General features: G+C 37.9%; 1 protein-coding gene across 1 annotated transcript; it reads left to right on the forward strand.

Annotated features, from left to right (window-relative positions):
• The first annotated feature begins 517 nt into the window (after nucleotides 1-517).
• LOC137165723 (stromelysin-1-like) lies at nucleotides 518-10,768 on the forward strand. The gene is made up of 10 exons (XM_067567123.1): nucleotides 518-647; nucleotides 1,706-1,950; nucleotides 2,063-2,211; nucleotides 3,983-4,108; nucleotides 4,625-4,786; nucleotides 4,974-5,130; nucleotides 6,843-6,976; nucleotides 8,274-8,433; nucleotides 9,780-9,880; nucleotides 10,471-10,768. The coding sequence occupies exons 1-10, from the start codon at nucleotides 549-551 to the stop codon at nucleotides 10,569-10,571; spliced, it is 1,434 nt and encodes a 477-aa protein (XP_067423224.1). The 5' UTR covers nucleotides 518-548; the 3' UTR covers nucleotides 10,572-10,768.
• Nucleotides 10,769-11,560: the final 792 nt, after the last annotated feature.

The following is an 11,560-nucleotide window of genomic DNA, read 5'->3' on the forward strand; positions in this document are numbered from 1 at the left end:
TGAGTGTAGAAGACACTTGTTTCAGTTGTCTACAGAAAAAACTGGAACCCGCCATTTGTTTCCTATTAGAGGCCACAATTCTGCAAACACTCACATCTGTGCCTACCTTTGAGCACCTGAGAGGTTTGAAGTTAATGGGTCTATTCAGCTGTCTAAAGTTAAGGACATGCATAAATGTTCTGAGGATCAAGGCTGTATTTTATAAGTAGCTAAAATAATATTTTTCTTAATTAAAGAAACAGTGAGTTTGTGAAGGAAAGGAATATTGTCCTGTTCCCTGAGCATTAATCTTATTGTCCAATTGCAAAACCTGCAAAGGGGAAGTGGGGGATGGGCAGCAGTTTACAGGAAATTTGTCAAGTTTTTCATGCCTAAACAAGTGTTTTGCATATATTCGGTTGCTAATTGGAGGCTGTTCTAAACTGTGAGTCAGACTACCCCTAATTTTATGAAGCACACCAATACTATATAAACAGAGATAGGTCAGAGACTTCTCTGTGCGGGCAGAAATTGAGATCTTCTTAAAGACCAGACGCAGAAGTGAAAGGATGAAGAACCTTCCATTTCTGCTGTTACTATGTGCAGCATCTTGTGCTTTTCCTACAGACCCAAAAAGGAAGGAGGAAGAAGATCTGAAGCTTGTTCAGGTAATGACTGCAGACACAGAAGTCCAGATCCTGAGCTGGTATAAGTCATCCACTAAAGTTAATAGAGCTATGCTGATTTACACCAGCTGAGGGTCTGACCCTATATAGATATATATGCCGATGGATTGAATAGTGTGGTTCAATATATCCCAAAGTAGAGATGTAAGCCCTCCCGGAGACTTGTGAAACAGTGGCAGTGAAGGTTTCCCCTGGCTGCCCTTCTAAAAGGGCGAGGTGGAAGGATGGATATGATTTGTTTCATTTTCCTGAAGAGGACAGTTGGTTTCAAAAGCTTGGAAAACACTTGTCTTGTGTGCTGTTTTAATAGCTGTGCAATGCTCAAAGTCAGGCAATATTTCTGGAGAATAATTCAGCTCTGTCAGCCATAGAAATTTGCCAGGAGGCATCTTATCATTTTGTTTTAAAGTATTTTGCAGGAATAATTTAAAACGACAGTACACCAGTTTAGGGACTGATGCTGCAAACATTTAAACATGTGAATAACTTTACACACAAGTAATTTTATTGGCTCATTTGGGGCTTCTCATGGGAGTACAGATATTCTCATGCATAAGCAATTGCAGGATCAGGCTCTTCATTTTGCCTGTATCATTACACACGATAAAATGTAATGCTATTGGCAAATCATGCTTTCAGTCACATTCTTCAAACATGTGTCATTGTCTGTCTGTCAGTACTGCATGGAGTGCTGGAACAGATAGTAAGCCCGAGGTGTTTTGTTATAAAATGTTCCATTTACAGGGCAAATGTTTATTTTTAATGTATTCTGAGCATTAGTCCTGTTGTACGATTGCAAAATATTCATGTAGAACTCTTGTAGCCACATTACCACACAACAAGCTACAATCAAGGTATTAATATAAATGGAAAATGGCAACAAATCTCAGTTTTACAAAGTTTCTTAACAAAGTGAGTTCCTGAGACACAGAGGGAACAAACAGCAGAAGCACAGGGTAGAAATAATGTCACAATATTTAATGTTATTTTGCAAGATCTAAAAAAGAACCCACTGACTTAATATATATCTATTTCATTAGAAATATCTGGAAAATTACTACAGCTTTAAGACAGATGGGGAGCCTGTTTTAAGATGGAAAAGCAATAGTCCAATGGTCAACAAAATCAAAGAAATGCAGGAATTCATTGGATTGGAGGTGACTGGGAAATTGGATTCTAACACTCTGGAGGTGATGCAGAAACCCCGGTGTGGAGTCCCTGATGTTGCTGAATACTCCACCTTTTCAGGACAGCCAAAATGGGGGAAAAGAAATCTGACATACAGGTAACTATTTAGGAACAGAGAGATTTTCTTGAATTAAAGGGAAACAAGTTACTCCAAGTAGATGATAAATACTATAAAGAACTTATCTGTTTCTCTATATTATATTTTAAAGGATTTTGAACTACACACCAGACATGGCCAAAGTTGATGTAGATGAAGCAATCAAGAAAGCTTTCACAATCTGGAGCAAAGTTATCCCCTTAACATTTACCAGGGCTGACAGCGGTGATGCAGATATAATGATCTCTTTTGCAGCCAGAGGTAAAAAAATAATATAATCCTTGGAAATACTGCCATCTAGAACTGTGTGAAAGATTCATCCTGGAATTATTATTGATGACTAACATTTGTACTAGGATGGGGATCCCATTGTACTAGGCATTGCACAATGACACAGAAAAACACAGTCCCTGCCCCAAAGAGTTCACCATCTAATGCCCAGATTGTGCAAAGACTTATGTCTGTAAATAACTGTACACACTGTGTGTAGTTCAATGGGACTGCACATAGTGTATAACGTTCAGCCTGTGCAAACATCTGTGCAGAATCAGGGCCTGTGGGTCTTACTCATAACTCTACTGATGACTGTAGTTCCATGTAAGTCACTGGGACTACTCACAGGCTTAAAGTTAAGCTCAGGGTGAAGTGTTTTTGCTGGATAGGGGCCATAGAGCTCAGTGCTTGGGGCTGTCCCTGCCTCCCCACCCCATGGGAAGGCTTTTCTGTGCTGGGGAAAGGCAAACTCCACCCTCTTCTCAGATGATGTAGGTGGATCCGCAGGGAGATTTCTCCCACCAAAGCGCTCTTCTGTGAGTTTTACTTTGAAAGGGATGATCGGGGTCATTAAATATATTCATGTAAGTTTAGCTAATCATGTGCATAGGATCCTAATTAGAGATAATGCAGTGGGTAAAGAGAACAGAAAGTAGTGGAGGATATGAGATGGGAGGTAGAGGGAACAATAAAATGTCAAGTGATTTTTGATTTCTCACATGCTTATCTTGTGGGTCAACTACATAAATATAAGTTGCACAACAGCTCGCTATTATTTTTATTTACCTTCCTTTCCTTTGTGTTTCTGCTCCCACCAAGCCGTTGTACCTGCATTAATGCCCATCTCCAATCCTTGCCCAATTCCCACTGCTTTATAATCTCTCTTCCCTTTGGACAGATTTTTGTTTCACTTCTAATTGTCCAGTGTCTGCAGATCTACTAGAATGTCAAAGTGTTCTGCTTTTCAGTAAAAATGAACAAATCAGGTTTATTTTTTGTGGAAAATATTGTGAACAGCCCTCATCATTGAACATCCAGCATTTGCCAGCAATGCTGCTAGATATATAACAGCTTCCCTTTATTCTTAGAATAGGAATACATTATGACAATTGTGTATGAGCTTGGCTGGCAACTGACATTTTAACTATAAGCTCTGAAGATTTTATGATTTATTGTTTTTATAATTCCAAAGTGTGTTGGGAAATTTACAATCCACATGAAAGGACAAGAGTACCTAAGGCTATAAATGACTTAGACGCCTAAATCCAATTTCCAAAAGTGACGCACGCCCTTGAGTCACTTAAGCGCTTTTGAAAATGTAACCTGAAGAGTTTACAATCTGGGACTTTGCGCCTGCCACTGACTTTAATGGGGCCCTGTGCGGGCGCAGCAGTCTGCCTTCACTGAGTCAGTTGGAAGCCAGGGACCTTGGTACTTTAACTTTATGAGCAAAAAGAGGCCATTTTCCACTAGAAAAGAGGGACCATTTTTCAGGTAAAACCACATCCAGCAATGGCACCAATATTTAAAAGGCTGGCAATTTCTTGGGCAAAAAAAAAAAAAAAGGATTTCACACCCAACAGAGGTTACAGCAAATTTTTCAGCGTTTTCCATGTGAAAAGCAGTGGGTTTGTCAAAACTGCACGTGAGGGGAATTTGGAGTGCTGAAATTTCACAAAACATAAAATGCTGAATATTAGAGAGCTCTGTTGCCACCATCACCTACAGCAACACTTATGGCGTTTTGTTCTGTTATTAGGTCACAATGATTTCATTCCCTTCGATGGTCCTGGTGGGACTGTCGCTCACGCCTATGCTCCTGGCAATGGTATTGGCGGAGATGCCCACTTCGATGAGGATGAAGACTGGACCAAAGGCACACAGGGTAGGTTAAAAAACCCCTGTCTTAATATCTTATGCTCCAGGGGCAGGATTTTCAAAACTAGGTGCCTAACGTTTGACTCTGAAATCCATACTTACATACCTAAGAAAGTGGGCAGATTTTCAGAAGTGTTGAACAACCAGCAGCTCTCATCAAAATTAAGATCTCAGCACTTTTGCAAACCATTCCACATATTTAGGTGCCTTAGGCCCCAGTCCTCCAAAGGCATCATAAACATCTAGACTCTTTCACCCACGTTGATCTCTGCTGGATCAGGCCTACAAGCACTGCACCTTTGTGCTTGTGATGCACTTCAATGTATTTTCATTGTACTTCCCTGTAAACAGAATTTTAATGACATCTGAGTTTATTATAAGCAGATTCAATTGTATACGAATTTTGCAAAACCACTAAAAACCTCTATTGTATAGAGTGCAGTCGGCTGGCTTGTATTTCACACTGGTAGGCAAGAAGATGAAAAGACTTACCTTCTTTTTTCATTTTGTCTGCTGGTTTTAGGTTCCAATTTGTTCTTCGTGGCTGCTCATGAGTTTGGCCATTCATTGGGACTCTTCCATTCTAGTCACCCTGATTCACTGATGTATCCAGTTTATAGATACTTTGACCCCAAGACTTTCCGTCTTCATCAGGATGATATTAATGGCATTCAATACCTCTATGGTAAACAAACATTATTAATCACTCAATGTTTATAGCCTTTAACAGGTTCAAACAGCTTTTAATGAAATCCATGTTGAATGGATGTATTCAATGTAGCTTGAATAAAAATGACAGATCCACTGATATTATCTGAATTTTATAATATCAAATACTAGTTTTAATTTCTTCTTGAAACTGTTTTCCTTAGGACCTTCATCTAACGCCCCTGAAGATCCAACAGAATCTACTGTCTCCATAAAACCTATTGAGCCTACGGAACCTGCAACACCAGTCTTTTGTGACCCTAAGTTGACTTTTGATGCAGTCACCACTTTCCGTGGAGAAATAATGTTCTTTAAAGACAAGTAAGCTGACTCTCTTAAAACAATGTCACATTTTTTGCTTAAATCTTACCTTAATAGTATAATATAACATGGAAAATAAGAAATATTCCAAATTTTGCCCAGCATGTTAGGCAAATCAGTACCTTTTGTTATGTTAAAAAGAGGTTCAGATAAGTATCACCAATCTTTCTTCCCAAGTGCCAACAGGCTTCCTACTTACCTTACAGAGGTGATCATTAAGAGATAGGTCCTTAGACTGTAAGCTCTTTGGTCAGGGACCATCTTTCTGTTCTGTATTCATACAGTACCTAGCACAATGGGGTCCTTGCACTACCACAATACAAATAATAAATTCTAGTAATAATAATAACAACAACAACAACACACAGCTGCCAAACTTCTTTCCCATTCTAATTATAGGAGAAAACTTGTTAAATTTCGATAACATTGTGGTAACTGTTGACAAATTCTGACTTCTTCATTGTGACCTCTGTATGCTGGAATCTATCTAGAAGGCTAACACTGGCAAGTTTTACTTGGATACTTGGGTTTTGCAGTATTCCCAGGACAATTCATTGATTAAAACAACTGACCAGAGATTAGCAATAAGTGTGCCAAATCTGAAGCATTCCTTCATCGAAAATCAGCAATACCAGGATGCTCATGGGGCATTAAAGATAACAGATTGTGGATTCTGAAGACCCAAAGAGAGGAAAGTGGGATAAAAGGAGGTCATAGTGGAGACTTGGGTTATGGTATGGTAGAGAAGCGGGGTGGGGAAAGGAAAGGTATAAGTATTGGTGTGTAAAAAAGAAAGATCTGGTTGCAGTAAGAAAATGGAGGGAGATGGATGGGATACAGAGAAAATGGAGAGACAGTTAGAAAGAGTGTCTCAAAAGACCTAGATAATTTTTATATTAGAACAGATCCCTACATTCAGAATTCAAGAGAACTCAGCTTTGGAATGTGAACCCATTACTTTGGGACACTGAAGTTAGCCATTTACCCATCTTTAACTGCAGACTTGTAAAATTTGAAAATTTGCCATTCCAAACACCAAATCTATATGCACACCCTTTGCAGTGATATTTTCAGGTAATGAAATCAATTGCTATTGTTATATTTTATCATTTGTTCAGTGCTGCACAAAGGTGTAGATTGTTCCTGCCCAAAGACTTTACAGTCTAAAGGAGTTTATAATGTTTTATTCTCACATTAAAAATATACTAATGTCAGGAGAGCAGGCAACTAAGTATTGTGAAATCTGCTTTCCCTGAATCCACAGATTTATCCATAGTTAATCTCTCCCAGGGGAAAATCCTCAGCTCAGCATCTAGCACAAGTATGTGGAGTAGATCTTGGGGAGGAACATGGGGGAAGTGGGAATCCTCTGGTGCCACCCAATGCTACCATCTCCCCTCCTCAGTGTGTGCTGCAGAACTGAGCCCCATTTCCCTTTTATGTAGGAGAACTGCATTCGTTTCATTGCCAGGGAGCCCTCTCCAGCTTCAATGGCAAAGGCAGGCTTTACCCTTAAGTGATTCAAAAGCCAAAAAGTGAAGTAAATGGATAGAAGACATTATTTTGGAGGCAATGGAACTCTACGTGTGCCAATATACAATACTCTCTGGACTGTAAAAGTTGTAAACTCTTATTGCCATGGTTAAAAATCTCACACACTGTTACGTATAAAGATATGATTTAATATGCAAGTTTTACTCTATTTGCGTAAGGTACTTCTGGCGAACACACCCTAAAATCAGAGAAGTTGACTTTAATTTAATCTCTTCATTCTGGTCACATCTGCCATCTGGCTTTGACGCTGCCTATGAAGTTACAGACAAAGACGAGACATTTATCTTTAAAGGTAAGAATCTGAATTTTTCTAAGTTCCTCTTACATGTAACATGAATGGCATTTACCTGCTCTTAAAATAATTAAGAAAATTGAACCTTGTATTCTTTTAATGGGATTTCATGAACCCTGATCTAGTCCAACGTATTGGTGTTGTTTTGCAGTTACATTGCTAACAAAAACCACACTCAGCATCGAAATGCATATCATTTATTTGTTTATGTTAATGAGGCTAAATTCCCTGAACAAATCAAGCTCTACCCAAGGAAATGTGAAATTGTATGTTTTTCTGTAGAACTATTTGTCTAAATTAAAAATGGTGGCCCAAAATTCATCCTTAGCATTAAGAACATGAGGGATGGATTTTACTCAGCATGTTTAAAATACAATGGAAGGCGATGGTCCATTGTTTACTGTAGCCACAGAAAGGACTAGTGTATATCAAAACATGCATGTTTTGATCACTGCATTTGTCCATAAAAAGATTGTTTAGACTGTAGTGTTATAATAATAGAATAATAGAATTGTAGGGCTGGAAGGTCATCTAATTCCCTGCACTTATAGCAGGACCAAACATTATCTAGACCATCCCTGACAGGTGTTTGTCTAACCTGCTCTTGAAAATCTCCAATGTTGGAGATTCCACAACCTTCCTAGGCAATTTATTCCAGTGCCTAACTACTCTGACAGGAAGTATTTCCTGATATCCAACAAAAACCGCTCTTGCTGCAAATTAAGCCCATTGCTTCTTGTCCTATCCTCAGAGGTTAGGGAGAACAATTTTTCTCCCTCCTCGTTGTAACAACCTTTTATGTACTTGAAAACTAGTATCATGTCCCCTCTCAATCTTCTCTTCTCCAGACTAAACAAACCCAATTTTTTTAATCTTCTCTCATAGGTCATGTTTTCTAGATCTTTAATCATATTTTGTTGCTCTTCTTTGGACTTTCTCCAATTTGTCCACATCTCTCCTGAAATGTGGCACCCAGAACTGGACACAATACTCCAGTTGAGGCCTAATCAGCAGGGAGTGGAGCAGAAGAATTATTTCTCGTGTCTTGTTTACAACACTTCTGCTAATACATCCGAGAATCATGTTTGCTTTTTTTTTTTTGCAACAGTGTTACTCTGTTGACTCAGATTTAGCTTGTGATCTACTATGACCCCCAGGTCCCTTTCTGCAGTACTCTTTCCTAGAGAGTAATTTCCCATTTTGTGATGGGAATGTATACAGCTAAAGACCCTATACAAATGCTTTATAATTCTCAAAAGAAGTTCCTCGCAAAATGTTTTCATCAATTTTTTTTTAGGAAATGAATTCTGGGTTGTCAAAGGAGATACTGTACTATCTGGATACCCAAAGAAAATCCATGACTTGGGCTTCTCAAAGAATGTGAAGAAAATTGATGCAGCTCTTTATAATGCAAATAAAAGGAAAACATACTATTTTGCTGCTAACAAGTATTGGAGGTAAGATTTGATGTTCAACATTCTTAAGTATGAAGTAATAGGGACCACTGAGCAAACAAAACCCACATTACCAATAACTATACCCTTAATTTGCCTTATGATGTGTTAGTAGCACACTGTCTCTTACACTGTCACTGCTGCCTGTAGAAAAAAAATATTTTTAAAGGCAGGTGAAACCGTTCTTTTAAAGATATCTAAAGTTTTGCTTAAATTATTGTATATACATATAAAAAAAGACCTCTAAAGCATGACTGCACGTTTTAAAACAAACAATTTCCAATTATACAGAGTCATAAGTGTACACAATGCTTTTATCAGAACCTTTTGTTGGGGGTTAAAAAAAAGGGTAGATTATTATCCCCAATTTCTCTTTCCTGTTACCAATAGATAGCATTATTGTACCACAAAACGTGCCATGTATTGCAATGAATTGGCTAGTGTACACTTTACCATTCTCTCTATTGTATGCAATCAAAACTGCTCAACTTTGTGTCAGAGCCCATACATTTCTAACAATTAAAGGAGATTCTCTTTTAGCACAAGTAATAGGTGACCTATACTTGGGGAGCACAATGATGTGACTTTTATCACTTTGAAAAGGTCCAAGTGGCCACGGTGTGCAGCATCGTGATTACGTTGAAGTGCTGATTGCTCAGATCCACTGTTTAGGTGCCTAACACCATGGATTTCAAATTTGTTACAGTTTGTAAACTATATCGTGTGAGTAAAGGACTCGGTCTGATACTCCGCTCCTAAAATTCACTGCTTGGAGAGCTTTGATCAAGTCATTAATATTGTTTGAACATAGTTGGTTGTAATTTAATTTCTCTGTTGGGCGAGAATATTACAGCAAACACTTGTTACAGTCTTTGTGATTGTAGCACAGTAATGGTAGCACCTCAATTTATGTGATATAACAATGATCCCACAAAACACAGATTTCTCTTGATAAATATGTCTTGTAGTCAGTGAACATTTAAATGATACATTTTAAAGGATAACACTACAGCCTTCTGTTTCCCATACAGTAGCTGATAATTCACTCCTCCACGTCCTGCTTATTAGGCAAAAAAATAATAAATATGCTGTCAATTAGTAATGATGTTCAAAGATGTACATGTAATTAACACAAGGGGCCAGCTCCTTAGCTGGTGTAAAGTGGTGTAGCTCCACTGAAGTCTATGGAGATGTGCAGATTTATACTATCTATGGATCTGGTTTAAGAATAGCTAAGTGTTCAGTGAGCTTAGTTCATTGTTAATGAGTTCTCTATAAAGAGAGGGACTGGCTTAAGTGCCATTTGGCTTATTTTTAATTGTCTTCATATTGTTTTTAACTTTCCTTAGTTACAATGAGAGAAGTCAGTCCATGGACCGGAAGCCAAAACTGATAAATCATGAATTTCCAGGAATTAATGGGAAGATTGATGCTGTTTTCCAGCATAATAGTAAGTGAAAACTCTCAAGTAAGGAAGCATTAAATGGTTCAGAAATAATAAGAGGCATGGTTAGATGGGGTGCATAGGACTGAGAGCCAGAAACTTCTGCATGCTAATCTTGGCTCTGATACTTCCTCTGTGGCTTGGACAAGTCACTTAAGTTTTCTGTGCTTCAGTTTATCTACCTGTACAATAGGGATAAAAATACATCCAGAGGTGTGTTGAAAATCAATTAACATTTGCACAGTGCTATGAAAAGACCAGTGCTAAGAGACAGATTGGGATACCCTTACTCATGTTGAATTGTACTTTACACCATAAGTAGTCCCACTGGAGTCAGTGGAATCATTTGTGAAATAAGATATCACGCAACATGAAGAAGGATATCACAGTCCGGCCCTACGACAGTCATGTTACTGTGTTGAGAATAATGATCAGGAATAGTTTGGGTTTTTTCTGTGTCAGGTAGGATATTATTTATATAGAATATTTCTGCAAATTGCTTGAGTCGGTGACTTTTCTAGGCCTTTCCAACCTTTGCTGTACCAGCTTCATATTTATTTCTGCAATATAGTAATTCAATGTGCCTTTATTCCTAGGGTTCTTCTATTTCTTCCGTGGATCACGGCAGTTTGAGTTCGACTCTGTTGCCAAGAAAGTTACTCGTGTCCTAAAGACTAACTTCTGGTTTCCATGCTAAGACCAGGAAGTCCTGGATGATGTATAAAAGAAAATAAAAAATACTGTAAATACATCAAGGATTACTTTTCATTAATTAATTTCTAAAACATGTAGTCAGGATTCTTCAGGCTTCAGCATATGTTCAGTAGTCAAACTACAGCTACTGCGCAATCTGCAGTTCAGTAAATAACAGAAATGTAATACTTAGCATGAATATGTGCATATGTAAATAAATATATATCATATATTGAGACTGTGTTATTTACTTGCCAGATTATGTATTTACTTGCTAAAGATGATAATTTCCCAACTCAAAAAGTGTGACATCCAACACATGGGATTCTATATTAGACTTGACAGATAAGGAGGGATTGATCCACAGAACTAAAAATTAATGGTATCTTAGGTACAAATGATCATAGCTTGATCACATTTATAATATGCAAACAGAATAAAGCTCAGACCAGTAATATATATACCCGGTGAAAAGGGAAAGCTGAAAGCAATGAATATAAATCACAAGATAGGAATTATAGAAAATTAATAAAGGAAGCAGATGTATACAAGGAGAAATCTATGGTCAGCAGAGTTAAGGACATTAAGGAGTTTTTAAAGTAAATTAGGAACAAAAAGAATCCTAACAATGGTACTTGTCCATTACTAGATGGGTAAAATTGTCAATACTAATGCAGAAAAAGCAGTAACATTTAACACAAATTTCTGTTCTGTATTTGGGAAAAAACAGATGATGTAGTCCTAACATATGGTAACATTCTTTCCATTACACTAGTACCTCAGGAGGATGTTAAACAGTAGCTACAAATGTTAGACATTTTTAAATCAGTGGGCACAGATAACTTGCATCCAAGAGTTTTAACAGAGCTGGCTGAGGTGATCACTGGACCATTAATGTTAATTTTCAATAAGTCTTGGCGCACTTGCAAAGTTCCAGAAGACTGAAAGAAAGCTCAGGTAGTGCTAATATTTAAAAAGGGCAAATGGGATTAC

The sequence above is a fragment of the Emydura macquarii genome, unplaced genomic scaffold, assembly GCF_026122565.2.
Source record: "Emydura macquarii macquarii isolate MOO-44397 ecotype Brisbane River unplaced genomic scaffold, CSIRO-AGI_Emac_v2 contig_318, whole genome shotgun sequence".
Taxonomy (NCBI): Eukaryota; Metazoa; Chordata; order Testudines; family Chelidae; genus Emydura; species Emydura macquarii.

What these genes read in the sequence shown, in the direction of transcription:
- LOC137165723 (XM_067567123.1), top strand. Translation starts at nt 549, where the DNA reads ATGAAGAACCTTCCATTTCTGCTGTTACTATGTGCAGCATCTTGTGCT. An exon ending in TGGCATTCAATACCTCTATG is followed by an intron (nt 4,787 to 4,973) that starts GTAAACAAACAT and finishes TGTTTTCCTTAG; the next exon opens with GACCTTCATCTAACGCCCCT. An exon ending in GCTGCTAACAAGTATTGGAG is followed by an intron (nt 8,434 to 9,779) that starts GTAAGATTTGAT and finishes AACTTTCCTTAG; the next exon opens with TTACAATGAGAGAAGTCAGT.